Source organism: Scyliorhinus torazame, chromosome 10 (assembly GCF_047496885.1).
Source record: "Scyliorhinus torazame isolate Kashiwa2021f chromosome 10, sScyTor2.1, whole genome shotgun sequence".
NCBI lineage: Eukaryota > Metazoa > Chordata > Chondrichthyes > Carcharhiniformes > Scyliorhinidae > Scyliorhinus > Scyliorhinus torazame.
The window spans coordinates 97,990,892-98,012,894 of record NC_092716.1 but is presented as its reverse complement, the minus strand read 5'-3'; the positions used below and the strand labels follow the sequence as shown (position 1 = coordinate 98,012,894).

Here is a 22,003-nt window from a genome sequence, read left to right as displayed (position 1 = left end):
TTACAGCGTTGGAATGAATGAGCTCAGAAGTTCATCTCAGGGTAAAAGTAACAGACTGGCCTAAGCTCATACCGCTGCCAAGGAGAGTGACAGAGTTGGTAGTTCAGGAACAGATTTCAATCGGGGGGCAAAAACAATGGCTTCAGTCTCCCTAAAATTTAATTGAAGGAACTTTCTGCTCTTCCAGTGCTGGGCGTCAAATAGAGTCTGATAATTTAGCAACAGTGGAGTCGTGAAGAGGGGCGGTGGTGAGGTAGAGCTGGGTGTCACCAGTGTACATGTGAAAACTAAAACCCTGCCTTCAGAAGATGTCACCAAGGGGCAGCATGTTGATGAGAAATAGAAGAGGTCAAGGATCTGATCCTTGAGGGATATCAAAGGCAATGGTGGGGGAGCAGGGAGAAGGGCCACTGCAAGTGATTGGCTATGATTCGAGGGCTAAAATGAAACCAGGAGAGAGCAGCACTGCCCAGCTGGACAATAGTGAAAGAAGGTTGCAGGAGGATGACGTTGTCAACTGCATCAAAAGATGCAGACAGGTCGAAAAGGACGAAGACGGAAGTTTAACTTTTTCACAATCCCATAGGACATCATTTGTATAAGAGATGTTTTGATACTGTGACAGGTTCAAACATGAAATTATGGAAAAAATGAGAAATAGAATGAGACCAAGGCTAAATCCTTGCGGGATACCAAAGGCAATGGTGTGGGAACTGGAAGAGAGAATTTACAGGTGATTCTGTGACCGTGACTGGGTAGTTAAGAATGGAACCAGACATGTGCAGTGCCCCCAATGGAACAACGATGAAACGGTATTGGAGATAATGGTTTGGACACCAAGGTCACAGTCACGTAGGATGTCATTTGTAACTTTGGAAAGGGCTGTTTTGATTCTGAGGCAGGGCAGACACCCGACTGGAGGGATTCAAACAGAGTTCTGGGATGATGGTCATGGATTTGACAGGTGACAGCACATAAGGATTTTGGAAAAGAATGGGAAGTACACGATGAAGCATTAGTTTGAAAGAACAGAGCGCTCAAGGTCATCACTTACTCTAATATCGCCTCTATATCTGATGCATTGCGCAGTTCCTTAAGAACGCCACGTCACCCTGCATCTTAAAGGGAATGTTAAAAGCTAGTGGTCTATTTATTCCCTGCTGGTAATCTCCAGATAGCCAGGCAGCCTTGCATGCTCACAGTTTAGAGGGAACAATGACCATGGTTTTTTTTTCTGAAGAGTACACAGGCCAAGGCAGGTGCCAGTTATCCCAGGCAGTCACACCTACAGGTCACCTGTAAACACAGGAGCAACAGCCCAGATCCAAGAGATAAAAAGATCCCATCAGCACCTGTCACAACTCAAGGCCCTGCTGTATTGAACACAAATTGGTTCCAAATACTCACAAAATGACTGGGAATTTCTTGCAATCAGGAGGTGTCTCTCCCAAACTTTGCCTCCAGCAGCATATCAGCATTTAAAAATTTCCTGCTACAGTTCCCAAACCGCCCCGTCTACCCCCTCCCACAATCTCTGCTGTGTGATGTTACTAACTGTTGCTTTGCGTTTGGTGACATCACTCAACCACCGGTGCCGAAAGCCGCAGCCACGTGGAGTGCTGTGAGCAGGGATCTGGGAAGTCAATAACTGGAAGATTGGGGAAATCGCAGGCGTTGGTATTTGGGGAGTCTTCTGAACTCTTGACGGCTGTATAAATTGAGGGGGAGAAGTGCTGCATTGATGCTTGAAATTGGAAATCTAAGAGTGCTTTACTTAAAACTGTAGCAAGAGCTTTAATTCTACTATACCTAACCTGGGAGTACTTGTCACTGCATATCAAAAACGGAAAGTCCCCAGTATGGATGTTATTCACTGGAGACTTAAAACATTAAATTCTCCATCAAGATTTCGGCAGATGAATGCTCCATTCACGACACCATTATCAATACTCCACTGCCAGTTCCTCAACATTGATAATTCCCATTAGTTGTTTCAGTCCCTTCACCGTCATCAATGTACTATAGAAGAGATTTATTTCCTGGTCAAGTAGCCCAATGCCCAGGGGCATCTGGGCTCCAGTCTACTGTGAAATTGAATAAAGGATTACCGTGTTAGAGTGGGGACTGGTTAATCCTGTGCTGATGCAGATGTCATTGGTTAGGCTATAGTCCATCCAAAGCACCACTCCATGGCAAGTGCCAGATCTAGAAATTTAACAATTTTTAAATTTTAAGTAAACATTCAAAATTTAACATTGAAAATATTACAGGAATTTAAAATTCTAAGAGTATATGATACCCCATCACAAACTATAGAACAGGGAAGGATGGTAGATTGCAGGAAACCAAAAGGAAGGTGAACAGAGTGTTTCGATGTTAACTATTTCACTGACAACAATGACTACAGAGCAAACTCGCTGGTGAACAACAGAGAAACACGCGCAACGGCATCAACATGCAACTGAATGGACAGGTGCTAGGTGGAGAAAAGGCTGAGAGACATGATGCAGCACCGTAAGGCAGAACTCTGTGATTGATAGATAACATAAGATGGATTGATAGCAGGTATGGCGCAGTGGTTAGCACTGCTGCCTCATGGCGCTGAGGCCCCGGGTTCGATCCCAGCACCAGGGGCGTCATTCTCCGACCCCCCGCCGGGTCGGAGAATGGCCGTTGGCCGCCGTGAATCCCGCCCCCCCCCGCCGAAGTATCCGGTACCGGAGATTGGGCGGGGGTGGGAATCGGGCTGCGCCAGTTGGCGGGACCCCCCGCTGGATTCTCCGGCCCGGATGGGCCGAAGTCCCGCCCAGAAATTGCCTGTCCCGCCGGCGTAAATCAAACCTGGTATTTACCGGCGGGACCAGGCGGCGCGGGCGGGCTCCGGGGTCCTGGGGGGGGGGGGGTGCGGGGCGATCTGACCCCGGGGGTGCCCCCACGGTGGCCTGGCCCGCGATCGGGGCCCACCGATCCGCAGGCGGGCCTGTGCCGTGGGGGCACTCTTTCCCTTCCGCCTCCGCCACGGCCTCCACCATGGCGGAGGCGGAAGAGACTCTCCCCACTGCGCATGCGCGGGAAACTGACATCGGCCGCTGACGCTCCCGCTCATGCGCCGCATTTCCGCGCCAGCTGGCGGGGCAACAAACGCCATTTCCGCCAGCTGGCGGGGCGGAAATCCCTCCGGCGTCGGCCTAGCCCCTCAATGTTGGGGCTAGGCCGCCAAAGATGCGGAGCATTCCGCACCTTTGGGGCGGCGCGATGCCCGTCTGATTGGCGCCGTCTTTGGCGCCAGTCGGCGGACATCGCGCCGTTGGGGGAGAATTTTGCCCCAGGTCACTGTCTGTGTGGAGTTTGCACATTCTCCCCATGTCTGCGTGGGTCTCACCCCTACAAACCAAAAACGTGCAGGATAGGCAGATTGGAGACACTAAATAGCCCCTTAATTGGAAGAAAAATTGGACACTTTAAATTTTAAAAAAGGAGGGGAAAAAAGATGGATTGATAAGAGAACTAGGACAAAGCAAATGAATTTTTTTTTTTTTTAAACTTTAGGGATCATACCCAAGACTTTAATCATACCCAAGACTTTAAATACAATTCATGTAAACAGAGTTTATTCACTGCCGCTATAGTTCATAAGTGAATGGATTATTAATTTGGATTCAATGGGCTTTCAATATGTGCTCATCTTTCATTCCACATGCATTTCTCTTCCAACTTAATTCAACTCTTTCCTGTTTAACGTACCTCAACAGTTTCATTGATCCTGTGCAGTAAACTGGCTGCTCTGGTACCTCCTGGCGAAAATCAAAACTGAGAATTTGGCATGGATCACTGAGTGCCCTGCAGGGGTACTCCCACAGTGGATGGGGTTCAGCCTCCTGACACTCCCGGAAATTCAAGGAATTCTGAAAAAATGTAGCACAACAGAAATGAGAGGGATATGGAGAAATATAATGTGGAGAGGGTATGAATGAATGAATGAATGCCGATCAGCTAGCAATGTTACGACATTCAACAACAGAGAAAGTGGTACCTGAACTTCCCAAAATCTGTGCAGTCAAAAATACATACTGCTGATATGAGTCAGTGGTGGCTCAGTAGTCGGAGTCAGAAGGTACAAGCCCCACTTCAGAGTCTTGAGGACAAAATGCCGGCTGGTGCTTGGGCTGAACACTGAAGGAACCCTGCACATTTAACCCAGGCCCCGTCTATCCTCTTTTTAAAAAAAAAGTTTATTCAAATTTTCCAACAAAATTGTTAACACCCCGCCCCCCCCCCCATTACAAAAAGAAACACAAACACAACAGTCAAGAATTATACAAAACATTTACATTGGGTTTCCCCATATACAGTAACCCCCCAATATGGCATTCAAAGGTACCCGTAGGGAAGCCCCCCACCCACCTGAATTCCCCCCACGAAAGAACCCCCCCACCCATCCACCCTTGGGTTGCTGCTGCTGACCTCCTCCTAACGCTCCGCGCGATAGTCCAGGAACTGTTGCCACCGCCTGAAGAACCCCTGCACAGACCCTCGCAAGGCAAACTTTATCCTCTCTAGCTTAATGAACCCTGCCATGTCATTTATCCAGTCTTCCACACTGGGGGGCTTCGCGTCCTTCCATAATAACAAGATCCTCCGCCGGGCTACCAGGGACGCAAAGGCCAGGATACCGGCCTATTTCGCCTCCTGCACTCCCGGCTCGTCCGTTACCCCAAATGGTGCCAACCCCCAACTCGGCCTGACTTGGACTTTCACCACCTTGGACATAGTCCTCGCGAAACCCCTCCAGTGTCGGGCACGACCAGAACATGTGGACATGATTCATCGGGCTTCCCGAGCACCTCCCAAATCTATCCTCCACCCCAAAGAACCTACTCAACCTCGCCCCTGTCATATGCACTCTGTGAATAACCTTGAATTGTATTAGGCTGAGCCTGGCGCAAGAGGAGGAAGAATTAACCCTACTTAGGGCATCAGCCCACAGACCCTCATCTATCTCCTCCCCAAGGTCCTCCTCCCACTTGCCCTTTAACTCCTCTACCGAGGCCTCCTTCTCTTCTTTGAGCTCCTGGTAGATCGCCGAAACCCTGCCTTCTCCAACCCATACACCCAAAATCACCCTGTCCTGAGTCCCCTGTGCCGGGAGCAGCGGGAATTCCCTCACCTGCCCCCTCACTTGCATATACCTGAAAACATTTCCCGGGGGTAACCCAAACTTCTCCCCCAGCACCCCCGGCTCGCAAACGTCCCATCTATAAACAGGTCCCCCATTCTTCTAATCCCTGCCCAATGCCAGCTCCGAAATCCCCCATCCATCCTTCCCAGGACAAACCGATGGTTCTCCTGAATCGGGGACCAAACCGAGGCTCCCACCTCGCCCGTGTCGTCTCCACTGTCCCCAGATCTTCAACGTCGCCGCCACCACCGGACTCATGGTGTACCTTGTCGGCGAGAACGCCGCTGCCAGCGCCCTCAGGCTCGTGCCCACACAGGACGCCATCTCCAACCTCTTCCACGCCACCCACTCTCCCTCCATTACCCACTTACGAATCATCGCCACATTGGCAGCCCAATAATAGTCGCACAAATTCGGCAGAGCCAGCCCTCCCCTGTCCCCACTACGCTCCAGAAACACCCTCTTTACCCTCGGGATCTTATTTGCCCACATGAAACCCATGATACTCCTACCTACCCGTTTGAAAAAGGCCTTGGGAATCATAATGGGAAGGCACTGGAACACAAAGAGAAACCTCGGGAGGACCATCATTTTAACCGACTGGCACCCTGCCCGCTAGCGAGAGTGGCAGCACATCCCATCTTTTGAAATCCTCCTCCATCTGCTCCACCAACCGCGTCAAATTGAGTTTGTACAGGGCCCCCCAACTCCCAGCCACCTGGGGCCCCGTCTATCCTCTTGAGACGACATGAAAGATCCCATGGTGGTATTTGAAGAAGAGCAGGAGCTCTCCCCAACGTTCTCTCGATATTAGTCCCTCAACCATCATCACTAAAACAGATTATCCGGTCATTACCACATCGCTACCTGTGCAACTTTGGTGTATGCAGAACGGCTGTGGGAATGTCGAAAACAGCAGTGAATATTCTGGGATATTCTGAGGCCATAAACGGATACTATATAATTTTAAGTCTTTCAAGATATTTTTACCATGGAAACAAGAAGTGAATTTGTAAAATGTCAGGAAATCAATTCCTCAGTAGCCTGCAAAACAGGGTAAATGTCTCCTGATAGGCATCGTTCTGTTTCTTTGGGAGGCTAAATGCTCTACGATTATTTCACTCCTCACCACCTCAACTCCACAACGCAAACACAAACTGAACAAAAGTACTGTCCAGAAGAATGTGAAAGTTAGTTTGTACTTTTCAAATCAAGTTTTTCAGTGATTGAAGAATTATCACTACCATAGCAAAGTCCAGGAACAGCAATGTTAACTGCAGTTGCGGAAGATGTACAGTTAGAATCAGAAAATACCCGGCAGTACGGAAGGAGGCCATTCAGCCTACTTCACCCCGTGTCTGCGTGGGTCTCACCCCCACAACCTAAAGATGTGCAGGTTAGGTGGACTGGCCACACTAAATTGCCCTTTAATTGGAAAAAAAATTGGGTAGTCTAAATTTAAAAAAAGTAAAGGCCCTACTTGAGCCCATACCTCCACCGTATCCACGCAACCCAGTAACCTCACCTAACCTTTGGGCACAAAGGGGCAATTGACCATGGCCAATCTACCTAAGCTGCACAATTTTGGACTGTGGGAGGAAACCAGAGCACCCTGAGGAAACCCACGCAGACACGGGGAGAAAGTGCAAATTCCACACAGTCACCCGAGGCCGGAATTGAACCCGGGTGACTGGAGCGGTCAGGCAGCAGTGCTGACCACTGGCCACCGTGCCGCCCATGAGTTACACATGAAAATAGATGTTTTACCTAAAGCCATCCAAGACCCCACGAGGGCAGATCTTCTGCCACTTGGAGCTCAGCAAATATTTCTCAGTCAGACAAGCATTTTGTGCTGTATGAACTGAAGAATCATTGCCTCTATTTTCTCTCCTCAGACTCACCAAGGAGTTTCTGGGCAAGTACCTTTGTCCCTTACTCTGCATCTTCCCCAGAACAAAGTACTGGCCTCCCTCTGCACCTTCGCCACTTAATGTCGAGCCAAGTATTGAAAGCTCATGACGTACGCATCAGAACAATCCTGAGTTCTCACCTGGATCATATCATCCATAAGACTGACGTTAAAGCCCTCACACACTCCACAGGGAGCACGGATACGCCAGAGGTTCTGCAGAGATAGACAGTAAAAGTGATCGGTTTGAATAGGTTATACTGATAACAGCTCCTCCAAAACAAGGAATCAACACTTGAAGACAATGGAAGCAAATATAAAATAATTCACATTTCCTACCAAGCAAATTCAGAATTTTCTCTGCTTCATTCAAATACAAATTAGATAGGTTTCTTTCAGAAAATAATATTTTGGGGTGGAGTACGAGTAATTTGAGACATGATATGGTCAAGTGCCCCATGCTTGGGAACAGCTGGTTACTTTGGACTTAAAATTCCCCAGGTTCTCCATCCCTGGAGTTTTTCCTGTGTCATCCCTAGGTCTGTTATAAATAATTTGTAGAGATTAATTTCTATGATTAGTCAACAACTGCATTATCATTGTATCATGTGACAACCTGGATGGTTGAAGGGGATTGTAATGGACAGTGGTCTTTCATCATCCAGTGTTCCGATGACGATGGATGCAGTTCCAGAACAATGTTCCCTCTAAGCTTCACTGCTGCTATGAAAGAAACTTTAACGGAGCCGTACACTTGAACAAAGCCATCATGCACACCACAATAAATAACGGGAATGCTGTTTCAGAGATGTCCCCAGTTGCTGTCCAGTACCTTATTCAACAGCCAAGATAATGATGATCGGCTTTTCAAATCGTGAGGTGCTGGACACTGCAAACATCCTGTTCCAAACTAACGTTGACACGCAGGATTGTTGGACGGTGATCAGGAGTGACTGATTTCCTTTCCCCAGCTCAGAAGCTCATACCAATTGCAGGACATTTACGGTTGTCCCAGTTAAAATTAGCAAAGTCCAGTACAGCATCAGATGATGCACCACCCCTGGAGGTTTAAGTATGGGATATGAGTGTCGCTGGTTAGTCCAGCATTTATTGCCCACCCCTAGTTGCCCTTCAGAAGGTGAGCTGCTGCAAACCCAGAGTTGTAGGTACCGTGCTGTTAGGGTGATCCAGGATTTTGACCCAGCGACAGTGAAGGTGCGGTGAAGAGTTTTCCTCGATTCCCATTGACTCCAGTTTAGCTAGGGCTCCTTGATGCCATACTTGGTCAAATGCTGCTTTGATGTCACTTTCACCTCACCTCTGGCATTCAGTTCTTTTGCCCATACTTGAACCAAGGCCTTGATTCTTATTTCAGGTTACTTGAGGTCAAGAGCTGAGTGACCCTGGCGGAACCCAAACTGAGCATCCGTGAGCAGATTATTGCTGAGTAAGTGCCGTTTGATAGCACTGTTGATGACTCCTTCCATCATTTTGCTGGTGATGGAGAGTAGATTGATAGGGCAGTAATTGGCTGGGTTGCATTTGTCCTGTTTCTTGTGTACAGGACACACCTGGGCAATTTTTCACATTGCCGGGTAAATGCCAGTGTCGTAGCTCCACTGGAACAGCTTGGCTAGGGGTGCGGCAGTTTCTGGAGCACAGGTCTTCAGTACTAATGCTGAATATTGTCAGGGCCCTTGGCCGTTGCAGTATCCAGCGCCTTCAGCCATTTCTTGATATCACCTGGAGTGAATTGTATTGGCTGAAGACTGACATCTGTGATGCTGGGGGCCTCCGGAGGAGACCGAGATGGATCATCCACTTGGCACTTCTCGCTAAAGATTATTGCGAATGCTTCAGCCTTGCCTTTTGCTGGGTTCCTCCATCATTGAGGATAAAGATATTTGGGGAGCCTCCTCCTCCAGTGAGTTGTTTAATTGACCGCCACCATTCGTGGCTGGATGTGGCAGGACTGCAGAGCTTAGATCTGATGTGTTGATTGTGGAATCACTTATTACTATTACTTGCTGCTTATGCTGTTTGGCACACAAGTAGTCCTGTGTTGTAGCTTTACCAGGCTGACACCTCATTTTTAGGTATGATTGATGTTGCTCCTGGCATGTCTTCCTGCATTCTTCATTGAACCAGGGTTGATCCATTGGCTTGGTGGTAATGGTAGAGTGGGGGATATGCCGGGCTAGGAGGTTGCAGATTCTGGTTCAATACGGTTCTACTGCTGCTGATGGCCCACAGTACCTCATGAATGTCCAGTCTTCAGTTGCTAGATCTGTTCAAAGTCTATCACATTTAGTACGGTGATGGTGCCACACATGATGGAGGGTATCCTCAACGTGAAGATGGGACTTTGTCTCCACAAGGACTGTGCGGTGGTCACTTCTACTGATACCATCACGAACAGATGCATCTGCAGCAGGCAGGTTGGTGAGGATGAGGTCAAGTATGTTTTTCCCTCTGTTGGTTCCCTCACCACCTGCTGCAGTCCCAGTCGAGCAGCTATGTCCTTTAGGATCCGGTCAGCTCGGTCTGTTGTTATACTACTAGGCCTGCTGGTTTAGCACAGTGGGCTAAACAGCTGGCTTGTAAAGCAGAACAAGGACAGCAGCGCGGGTTCAATTCCCGTACCAGCCTCCCTGAACAGCCGCCGGAATGTGGCGACTAGGGGCTTTTCACAGTAACTTCATTTGATGCCTACTTGTGACAATAAGCGATTTTCATTTCATATCTTGGTGATGGACATTGATGTTCCCCACCCAGAGTATATCTGCGCCCTTGCTACCCTCAGTGCTTCCACCAAGTGGTGTTCAACATGGAGGAGCACTGATTGATCAGCTGATGGTGGACGATGTTGAAGACTCTGGACTTGAGTTCACACAGGGAGCTTCTTGTTGCATTGACAAATCCAGCTAATTAGCAGCTCTGCTGGACTGATTTTTCCGTACTCTTCTTGCATGAAAGTAAGGAAAAGGATAGAAATGCTTCATTCCTGGACAAAGGCTACACGTACATTGGTTAGGAAGGCATATGTTGTCTGTGCCATAGCAGGGTTTTACTCTGCAGGGGATATAATGAGGGTATTCCGCTAACTCAATACCCAGCCCAGAATCTGGAATAGCACGAAGATCTGGGCATCGTGCCTCATAAAGTTAACATTAATGTTGGAGTGGGTACAGTGGAAATCAACCAGAATGATACAGGGGCTAAAAGTGTTAAATTGAGGACATATTTCATTGGCTAGACTTGTATTCCCTTGAGCATGGAAGATAAAGGAGTGATTTAAATGGTGAAAACAATTAATTAATTTGACAGGATCAACAGAGGAAGTATTTCCTCTGGTAACAGAGTAGAGAACCAGAGTAGAGAACAAGAGAGCATAGCCTTTAAATTAAAGCTAGATCATACACAGGTGATGTTAGAAAGTACTTCTTCACACAATAAGTAGTGGAAATCTGGACTTCTCTCCCCCAAAATCTTGCTGAGGGTGGGATCAAATAAAAACCAACACTGATAGATTTTTGTCAGGGAAGAACATTAAGGAATGTGGAACAGAGGTGGGTAGATGGAGCTACGACACAGTTCAGTCATGGTCTAACTGAATGAAATAGGGGCTGAATGGTCTACTCCTCTTCCCATGTTTCCCCAAATTCCGGTGTCTGCATGCTTCAAACCCCATGACTGGATACTCTCCACTCACCTCGAAATCCACGACCATTGCTAAGAGCTTAGCGGACTGCGGCAGCACGGTGAACTCACTGTTCAGGAGCTTGCCCAGGTAGGTCCTTGCATACCAAAAGTAAAGGTTGTGCCAAGGCAGGAGGCTGGTGGTGAAGAATGGCTCTCCGATCAGTACGGACACCTGCAGAAAAAGGGAGCACCCAAGAAGAATCAGAGAGAGACAAAAGAAGGGATCTCATGGAACGAAACACAGCAGTTATTCACCTACTGATTAAAAACAATGAACTTTTGCCAAGCTGCACACTTCACTGAACGGTATCCTTGCTCCTTCACCTTTATCTCTCCATATTTACAGTCAAAGATGACAACAGTGCTACAACTGGATTCAGCATTTCTTTGGACAGGAATCCAGCTAGGGCCCCAGCTCCCAAACTATCCTGTGATTCCAACAGATAAAAAGCTCCTTCAATATAGTAAAACACCTGAAGGAATTTTACTGAAGCAAATTAAAACCAAGCCACATATTAAACAGTCGACCAAAGGTTTGGTGGGTTTTAATGAAAAGAAACAAAGAGGTTTGGGGGCGGAATTCCAAAGCTTAGGAGTTGAGCTGCAGCATTCTCTCAAATACAGCCAGATTAGTTCTCCAGCACAAGGGAGCAAGTGCTCCATATTCCGGAAATCATCAGAAAGTGCAAAGATTTTTTTATTTTTTTAAATTTAGTGTACCCAATTCATTTTTTCTAATTAAGGGACAATTTAGCGTGGCCAATCCACCTAGCCTGCACAACTTTGGATTGTGGGGGCGGAACCCACGCAAACAGGGAGAGAATGTGCAAACTCCACACGGACAGTGACCCAGAGCCGGGATCGAACCTAGGATATCGGCGCCGTGAGGCAACAGGGCTAACTCACTGCGCCACCGTGCTCGAGAATGCAAAGACAAGCTGCAACTTCTTTGCAGTAAACCATCTTCTTAAACCCTGCAACCCTATCCCTTTCAGCCCCACCTCCAAACATCAGCACGTGGAGCTCAATCTTTGTGACAAAGATGTCAGCTGCCTCTGTCATATCTATTATACCACCAAGGCCACCTTTCTCTTCAAATCCCTCTGCCATGACCCTGAGCTCATGTTTCTTTAGCTTCCTATCTCCTCTACGGCCCTCTCCAAGCCCTTGTCCATGAGACCCAGCACCAGCTTCCTGGACGATATTCCTATCAAATTGCTAACCACAACTTCCCCTCCTGGTCCCCCAATATTGTTAACAGTTCTTCTTAGTCTGGTGTTGTCTCTCTTTTTCCTGTAAATCTGCTGTCATCACCCAACTCCACAAAAAGTACAGGTTGGTGGCACAGTGGTTAGCACTGCTGCCTCAGCGCCAGGGACCCGGTTTCAATTCCGGCCTTAGGTCACTGTCTGTGTTGAGTTTGCACTTTCTCCCAGTGTCTGCGTTGGCTTCCTCCGGGTGCTCCGGTTTCCTCCCATAGTCCAAAGATGTACGGGTTAGGTGGATTAGCCATGCTAAATTGCCCCTTAATGTCCAGGAATGTGCAGGTTGGGGCCGTAGGGCAGGGTGGGTGGACATGGTTGGAGTGCTCTTTTGAAGGGTCGGTGCAGACCCGCTAGGCCGAATGGCCTGCTTCTGCACTGTAGGGATTCTATGAACCCTTGGCCCCACAGTCCTTGCAAACTACTGCCCCATCTCCAACCTCCCTTTATTTTCCAAAAGTTCTTTAATATGTTGTCACCTCCAAATTCCATGTCCACCTTTCCAGGAACTGCATGTCTGTATCGCTCCGATCAGATTTCCACTCCCGCGAGAGTATCAAAGCAGCTCTCATTCCAGTCACTAATGACATGTGATTATGAGAAAGGTAAACTTTCCTTTCTCGTCCTTCTTGACCTGCCTGCAGCCTTTGACACGGCTAACCAGACCATCCTCCTCCAAAGCCTCTCCACTGTTGTCCAGCTGGGTGAGTGCTCTCATCTGGTTCCATTCTTACATATCTACACTTCTCATGGCTTCTCTTCCAGCTCCCACAGCATTACCCCTGGTGTCCTCCCAGGACCTATCCTTGCCCCCACCCATCTATTGCTTATCTACATGCTGCCCCTTGGTGACATTATCCAAAGGCAACAAATTAGTTGGCAAAAGTTCATTGACGACACATGGCTCTACCTCACCACCACTTTTCTCAATTCCTTCACTGTTATTCAATTATCAAACCCTTACCCGACACCCAGTAATGGATATGCAAACATTTTCTCCAATTAAATATTGGCAAGACTGAAGGCATTTTTTTAGTTCCCTCACTAAAGTCAATTTGCTAGCTACCAACTCCATCCTCCCTCCTTGACAACAGTCTAAGGCAGCCTGCTCCCAACTTCAGATGAACTTCTGATCACATATTTGCGCCAACACTAAGACTACCTAATTCTACCTCTGTAACATCACCTAACTCCGCCCTGCCTCAGTTCATCTGCTGCTAAAACCCTTATTCATACCTTGGTTACATCTAGATTTGACAATTGCGGACTTCCGGTTGCGGTGATGCACTGCTAAGCCGCACGTTTCGGCAGCTCCCGTTCTAACGGACTTTTGGGCTCTTTTTGGGAGTCCCAACGGAAATTTTTTCGGACCAAACCCAGTGTGGGGTGACGAAGTAAGGAGTCCCCCCTGGTGTGCATGGAAAGGATCGGTGGTAGTGGCCAGATTGCGACGGATCCTTTGGAGCAGCGGCAAAGAGAAGGAAGAAGCAAGATGGCGACGGATGGAGCCCAGACGACATGGGGTCCGAACCAGCGGGAATTCCTTTGACGGTGTGTGGAGGAATTAAAGGAGGTGCTGGCACCGATGTTATTGGCAATCGAAGGGCTAAAAGAAACGCAAAAGGCCCAGGCGATAGAGCTCCGAGGGGTGAAGGCGAAGGCAGCTGAGAACGAGGATGAGATTCTGGGCCTAGCGGTAAAAATGGAGACGCACGAGGCGCTGCATAAGAGGTGTATCGAAAGGCTCGAAGTCCTGGAGAACAGCGCGAGGAGAAAGAACCTCCGGATTCTGGGTCTCCCCGAGGGAGTGGAGGGAGCTGACTTTGGGGCTTATGTGAGCACGATGCTCCATTCGCTAATGGGAGCGGAGGCCCCCTCGGGCCCCCTGCAGGTGGAAGGGGCTCACCGGGTCCTTGCGAGGAAACCAAAGGCTGGAGAACCACCAAGGGCGATAGTGGTGAGATTTCACCGCTTCACCGACAGAGAGGCTGTTTTGAGCTGGGCCAAGAAGGTACGGAGTAGCAGGTGGGAGAATGCAGTGATACGAGTGTATCAGGACTGGAGGGCGGAGGTGGAGAGAAGGAGAGCGAGTTTTAATCGGGCCAAGGCGGTGCTTCACAAGAAGAAAATAAAGTTTGGGATGCTGCAGCCGGCACGATTGTGGGTCACGTACCAAGATAGACACTACTACCTTGAAACGTCGGACGAGGCATGGACCTTCATCCAAGAAGAGATATTGGACCAGAACTGAGGGACTGATGCTGTGGGGGAGATGACGATGTTGATGTACAGAAATGTAAATTGGGGAATGGGAGGTTCACAGTATCGGGACGATAGATGGGGGGTTTTCTCTTCTTGACGGGGTGACACTGAGAAATGTGGGCGCCGGTGGAAAAAGGGACTGAGGTGGGGAATGGGGGAGCTGCGCCATAGGGGGCGGGGCTGATCCAGGAAAGCGCGGGGTTTTTCCTGCGCTAGGGAGATGATGGCAGGAAGATAGGCGCAAGGAGGATGAGAGTGCCACACACAGGGGGGGGGGGGTCAAGGAGAGAGCGGGGGAAGCCGGGGTCAGTTGGAGTCAGCTGACTTTCGGAAGCATCATGGGGGTTGCTGCTGCTGGGAGCGAGAGGGAGCTGGCAAGGGAAGAGGTGGGCGGGATGGGAGAGCGCCGCCTGGGGGACGGGTGGGTGCGCGGGACCTGGACGTGGGACTGGCCTAGAATAGGGGATGGCTAGTCGGGGTGGCGGCCCCCCAATCCGGCTGATCACGTGGAATGTGAGAGGCCTAAATGGGCCGATTAAGAGGGCCCGAGTGTTCGCGCACTTAAAAGGACTGAAGGCAGACGTGGTCATGCTTCAGGAGACGCATCTGAAGGTGGCGGATCAGGTTAGGTTAAGGAAAGGATGGGTGGGACAGGTGTTCCACTCAGGGTTGGACGCGAAAAATAGAGGGGTGGTGATATTGGTGGGGAAACTGGTGTCGTTCGAGGCTAGGAATATAGTGGTGGACAACGGTGGTAGATATGTGATGGTGAGTGGTAGATTGCAGGGAAAGGAGGTCGTGCTGGTAAATGCATATGCCCCGAATTGGGAGGATGCGGGATTTATGAAGCGGATGCTGGGACGTATCACGGACCTGGAGGTAGGAGGCCTGGTAATGGGGGTAGGATTTCAATACTGTGCTGGATCCAGGGTTAGATCGGTCTAGATCCAGGACCGGAAGAAGGCCGGCAGCGGCCAAGGTGCTCAGGGGGTTTATGGAGCAAATGGGGGGAGTGGATCCGTGGAGATTTGCTAGGCCGTTGGCCAAAGAGTTTTCCTTTTTCTCCCATGTTCATAAGGTATACTCCTGGATAGATTTCTTTGTTTTGAGCATGGCACTGATTTCGAGGGTGGCAGGAACGGAGTATTCGGCCATAACCGTTTCAGACCATGCCCCACACTGGGTGGATCTGGAACTAGGAGAGGAGAGGGAACAGCGCCCACTCTGGCGACTGGATGTGGGACTATTGGCGGATGAGGAGGTCTGTGGAAGGGTGCGGGGATGTATTGAGAGGTACCTGGAGGCCAATGATGATGGTGAGGTCCAGGTGGGGGTAGTATGGGAAGCGCTGAAGGCGGTGGTTAGGGGAGAGTTGATCTCCAATAGGGCTTACAAGGAGAAAAAAAGAGGGCAAAGAAAGGGAGAGATTAGTGGGGGAGATTTTGAGTGTGGATAAAAGATATGACGGAGGCCCCGGACGAAGGACTGTATAGAGAGAGGCGAAGACTTCAGACAGAGTTTGACCTGCTGACCACAGGGAAGGCAGAGGCACAGTGGAGGAAGGCACAGGGGATGAGATACGAGTATGGGGAAAAGGCGAGCCGGCTGCTGGCCCACCAGCTTCGTAAGAGGATAGCGGCGAGGGAAATAGGGGGAGTTAGGGATGAAACGGGAACTATGGTGCAGAGTGCAGGGAAGGTAAATGAGGTGTTTAAGACCTTTTATGAGAGGTTATATAGGTCCCAACCCCCGGAGGGAAAAGAGGGGATGCAATAGTTTTTGGACCAACTAAGGTTCCCGAGGGTGGAGGAGCAGGAGGTGGCAGGTCTGGGGGCGCCAATCGGGGTGGATGAGGTGACTAAAGGGCTGGGGAACATGCAGGCAGGGAAGGCCCCGGGACCAGACGGGTTCCCGGTGGAATTTTACAGGAAATATGTGGACTTGTTGGCCCCGCTGCTGGCGAGAACCTTTAACGAGGCCAGAGAAGGGGGGACTCTACCCCCGACAATGTCGGAGGCGACGATATCATTAATCCTGAAGCGAGATAAAGATCCGCTGCAATGCGGGTCATATACGCCTATCTCGTTCCTGAATGTAGACGCCAAGTTGCTGGCAAAAGTGCTAGCGACGAGGATCGTGTCCCGGGGGTGGTGCATGAAGACCAGACAGGGTTTGTAAAGGGGAGGCAATTGAATGTCAACGTGCGACGGCTGTTGGGGGTGATAATGATGCCCCCAGCGGAGGGGGAGGCAGAGATAGTGGTAGCGATGGATGCAGAGAAGGCATTCGATAGGGTAGAGTGGGAGTATTTATGGGAGGTGTTGAGGAGGTTTGGGTTCAGGGAGGGGTTTGTCAGCTGGGTCAAACTCCTCTATGGGGCCCCAGTGGCAAGTGTAGTCACAAATCGGCAGAGATCGGAGTATTTTCGGTTACATAGGGGAACAAGGCAGGGGTGCCCCCTGTCCCCATTACTGTTCGCGCTGGCAATTGAACCACTGGCCATAGCGTTGAGAGACTCTAGGAAATGGAGGGGGGTGGTTAGAGGGGGAGAGGAACACCGAATGTCACTCTACGCAGATGACCTACTGCTGTATGTGGCGGATCCTGTGGAGGGGATGACAGAGGTTATGCAGATATTGAGGGAGTTTGGAGATTTTTCGGGATATAGGCTTAATATGGGGAAGAGTGAGCTTTTTGTAGTACACCCCGGGGATCAGGGAAGAGGGATAGGCGGCCTGCCGTTAAGGAGAGTGGAAAGGAGCTTCTGATATTTGGGGATTCAGGTAGCCAAGAGCTGGGGAACTTTACACAAACTCAATCTGATGCGGCTGGTGGAGCAGATGGAGGAGGATTTCAAGAGGTGGGATATGCTGCCGCTCTCATTGGCGGGCAGAGTGCAGGCGGTCAAGATGATGGTCCTCCCAAGGTTTCTTTTTGTGTTTCAATGTCTCCCCATTTTGATCACTAAGGCCTTTTTTAAGAAAATATATAGGAGTGTTATGAGTTTCGTGTGGGCAGGGAAGACCCCGAGGGTAAAGAGGGGGTTCCTGCAGCGCAGCAGGGATAGAGGGGGACTGGCGTTGCCGAATCTGGACGATTATTACTGGGCCGTCAATGTGGCGATGGTTCGCAAGAGGATGAGGGAGGGAAGAGGGGGCGGCGTGGAAGAGGCTGGAGCTGGCGTCCTGTAAAGGAACGAGCCTAAAGGCGCTGGTAACGGCGCCGCTACCGCTCTCCCCGAAAAGGTATACCACAAACCCAGTGGTGGCGGCAACCTTAAGGATCTGGGGGCAATGGAGGCAACATAGGGGTGTGACGGGTGCCTCGGTGTGGTCCCCGATCAGGAACAACCATAGGTTTGTCCCAGGAAGGATGGACGGAGGGTTCCAGAGCTGGCATCGGGCAGGAATTAGGAGATTTGTTTATTGACGGGACGTTTGCGAGCCTGGGAGCGCTGGAGGAAAAGTATGAGTTGCCCCCGGGGAATATCTTTAGATACATGCAAGTGAGTTCGTTTACGAGGCAACAGGTGAGGGAATTTCCGCTGCTCCCGACACAGGGGATCCAGGATAGAGTGATTTCCGGGGTATGGGTGGGGGAGGGCAAAGTGTCCGAAATATATCAGGAGATGAGAGACGAGGGGGAGGTGCTGGTAGAGGAGCTGAAGGGAAAATGGGAAGAAGAGCTGGGGGAGGAGATTGAGGAGGGTCTGTGGGTGGATGCCCTAAGTAGGGTAAATTCCTCTTCCTCGTGTGCCAGGCTTAGCCTGATACAATTCAAGGTTCTACACAGAGCACACATGACGGGAGCAAGGCTGAGCAGGTTCTTCGGAGTGGAGGACAGGTGCGGGTGGTGCTTGGGAAGCCCGGCGAACCACACACATATGTTTTGGTCGTGTCCGGCACTGGATGAGTACTGGAGGGGAGTGGCAAGAGTGATTTCAAAGGTGGTGAAGGTCCGGGTCAAGCCAGGCTGGGGGTTAGGTATATTTGGGGTAGCGGAAGAGCCGGGAGTGCAGGAGGCGAAAGAGGCCGATATTCTGGCCTTTGCGTCCCTGGTAGCCCGGCGAAGGATCTTACTCATGTGGAAGGAAGCGAAACCCCCCGGCGTGGAGGCCTGGATAAACGATATGGCAGGGTTCATAAAACTGGAACGGATGAAGTTTGCGTTGAGAGGATTGGTTCAGGGGTTCTCCAGGCGGTGGCAACCGTTCCTTGACTATCTCGCGGAACGTTAAGGGAAAATAGATAGTCAGCAGCAGCAGCCCGGGGGGGGGCACTATTTTTTGTTACTTTGCTAGTTCACTATTTTATTTAAATAATGTTACTTATTAGTTATTGTGTCATCTTTTATGTTGATTTGTAAGGTGGAAAAATTGTGTTTAAAAACTTTAATAAAATATATTTTTTTTAAAAAAAGATTTGACAATTGCAATGCACTCCTGGATGGGCTCCCATATTCTTGAGGCCATCCAAAACTCTATTGCCCACTCAAGCCAAGTGCTATTCACCCCTCATCCCTGTGCTCGCTGACCTACATTGGCTCCTGGTCAAGCAATGTCTTGATTTTAAAATTCTCATCCTAGTTTTCAAACCCATCCATGGCCACGTAACTCCCTATTTCTGTAATGTCCTCCAACCATGCAGCCTGCACAGGTACCTGCACTTGTCTAATTCTGGCCTCTGGTATCCCCAATTGCTCCATCATTGATGGCTGTGCCTTCAGCTGCCAGACTCTAAATTCTGTGTTTCTCTCCCCTACATCTTTCCACCTTTGTGTTTAAAGCAATCTGCTACTTACAGTAGTGTATTATTGACAGGGGAATTAACCAATCCCCTACTGGCATTAGGATCGTTAGCTTCTTTTTGAAAACATCGCCTGGAGCAGGATCACCCACCTCTGCACAAGAAATCCACAAGATACCACAAATAGAGTAACAGGGTGCCGCATTCTCCCATCGCAACAGAGCTCGAAATACGCTGTGGTTTTGGAGCCCGGGCATATTAACTGAATGGACTAGGATCACAGATGGTGCAACCCACACGATGCACACTCATGAATGAACCACATTAGGGGCAGCATGGTGGCGCAGTGAGTTAGCCCTGTTGCCGAGGTCCCAGGTTCAATCCCGGCTCTGGGTCACTGTCCATGTGGAGTTTGCACATTCTCCCTGTGTTTGCGTGGGTTTCGCCCCCACAGCCCAAAGATGTGCAGGGTAGGTGGATTGGCCACGCTAAATTGCCCCTTAATTGGAAAAAATGAATTGGGTACTCGAAATTTATTTTTTAAAATGAATGATCCACATTTACCCCATTCCTGTTCCAGGCACAAAGACTCACCTGCTTGTTGCCCAGGTCCACAGGTGTTAACTGCTCCGGACGTTTCTCAAAAACAACCACCTTTCCAGTCAGCCTGTTAGCTTCTAAAATCTGAGATGTAAATTAAAGATCCTGGTCACATCACTGTCAGCGTGAAAGAACTTTCATTTAACTAGATAATCTCAAAACACTTTTGAAGTGCTGTTACCATTGTTTTATAGACAAGTTAACAAACAGCAACAAAACTAACAGTGAGCAAACCCATTTTTGGTGGAATTGGCTGAAGATTGAATAATTTTCCAGGGCTACTGGAGAATTTCTGTTTATCAAAAAATATTATAGATCCATTTATATTCACACCAGCCATTGAATGCAACCTCACTTCAACACCTGGGTAAGCAACACCACATTTTAAAATCTTATTCTTGTTTTTAGATTCCTCCATGGCCTCATCATTCCCCATCTCTGTAATCTTCTCCAGCCCTACAACCCTCCGAAATATCTACACTCATCTTATTTTAGCTACTTGAGCAACCAGATTTTAATTGCTCCATCATTAGTGGCTCTGCCTTCAGTTGGATCGGCCATAAGTTCAGGAATTACCTCCTTAAACCTCAATGGCCATCTTTTCTCCTTTAAGATGCTCTTTAAAACTTGCCACTTTGACCAAGCTTTCAGCCAACTCTCCTAATATTACCTCATGAAGTTCAGATCAAATTTTGCTCTGTGACACTCCTATGAAGCGCATTGGGACATTATGTTACATCATATGGAGTCAAGTTGTTGTTGCCTCAGCTCAAATTTGGCACCTTTCAAAATGCAGCACTCCCTCAGTTACACACACAAGTCTCAGCCTCAACTAATGTGCTCATGCCTGGTGCAGAATGAACACATATCCTTCAGTCTGGAGGAGATTGTTACCTGAGCCAAGCTTAAGAAACAGGAGAAGTAGGCCATTTGATCCAGCTTGTTCCACCATTCAATAAGACCCTGGCTGATCGAATTGTGGCCTTAATTCCACTTTCCAGCTGTTTCCGAAAAGCCTCAACACCCTTGTAGATTAATAATGTATCCAGCGGGCAGCACAGTGGCACAGTGGATAGAACTGCTGCCACAAGGCGCCAAAGTCCCAGGTTCGATCCCGGCTCTGGGTCACTGTCCGTGTGGAGTTTGCACATTCTCCCAGTGTTTGCGTGGGTTTTGCCTCCATAACCCAAAAATGTGCTGGCTAGGTGGATTGGCCATGCTAAATTGTCCCTTAATTGGAAAAAATTAATTGGTTATTCGTTAAAAAAATTTTTTAAATCTATCTAGCACAGCATTGGATATATGCAATCACCCATCCACCATTGTGGAGGAGGGAATGAATTTTTAAGGTGATAGATGGAGTGTAAAACAAGTGGCTGCTTGTTGGTGTCAAGCTTCCAGAGTATTACTGCAGCTGCGCTCAACCAGGAAAGTGAAAACTATTCCAATACACAACTGACTTGTACTTTGTAGATGGTGGAAGGTGAAAGGTTTTGGGATCAGTAGGCAAGTCGCTTGCTACAGAATTCCAAGCCTCTGACCTGTTCTTGTAAGCTACAGTATTTATTGGTTGGCTCCACTGGAGTTTCTGATCAAATGGTAACCTCTCATGTTAATCATGAGAGATTCAAAGTTGACAATGTCATTGAATGCCAAGGAGAGGATTGCTGAAGATGGTCATTGCCTGGCAATGCGTGGTACAAATATTATCTGCCATTTACCCACCCAAGTATACATATTATCCAGGTTTTGCTGTACGACTGTTTCATTATTTTGTTATGGGCCAGGGTTTAGAGAAGCCCAATGTGTATCATGGAGTTCACCTGACCCACAACTTTTACTAGATTGTGGTATGGGGAGCACACGGCCCACTCTACAGGTGTGGTACAGCAGAAATCAAAAGTATTTTTTCAAGCAAAACAATGTTTATTCTATGAACCCAAGCTAACCTTTTTAAAACATAGTGAACATCTTAGCAACCATCAATTTAAATACAACCCCCAAAGAAAACAACACAAAATAATCCTTAATAATTTCCCAAACAACATCCAGAAGACAAAAGAAACACCTTTTAACAGAAGCACATTAGGTTTACAGTCACTACTGAGAACATTTATAATTCTGAATTCACCAAATGATCAGGAGATAGTATTTTGATGGCAGAGAGAACAGCAATACACCTGTTCTGTCTGTCTTCAGCTCCAACACCGAAGACAAAACTAAAACACACCCTGCAGCAAACAGCCTAAAACGAAAGTAAAAAGCTGACAGACAGCCCAGCTCCACCCACACTCTGACATCACTGATAAACGCCCATTTCTTAAAGGTACATTTCTTAAACACC

The 22,003-nt window shown here is 48.7% G+C and overlaps 1 protein-coding gene across 2 annotated transcripts in view; it reads right to left on the bottom strand.

Annotated features, from left to right (window-relative positions):
- The window catches only part of prmt7 (protein arginine methyltransferase 7), a 66,137-nt gene that overhangs the window by 5,736 nt on the left and 38,398 nt on the right, over nucleotides 1–22,003 (bottom strand). For both annotated transcript variants that reach the window (XM_072518476.1, XM_072518477.1), the window contains exons 12-16: nucleotides 19,654–19,743; nucleotides 10,801–10,962; nucleotides 7,230–7,304; nucleotides 3,745–3,905; nucleotides 2,109–2,205 (exon numbers count right to left, since the gene is read on the bottom strand). In XM_072518476.1, the coding sequence (XP_072374577.1) occupies nucleotides 2,109–2,205; nucleotides 3,745–3,905; nucleotides 7,230–7,304; nucleotides 10,801–10,962; nucleotides 19,654–19,743 (585 nt within the window). The remainder of the gene's footprint in view (nucleotides 1–2,108; nucleotides 2,206–3,744; nucleotides 3,906–7,229; nucleotides 7,305–10,800; nucleotides 10,963–19,653; nucleotides 19,744–22,003) is intronic.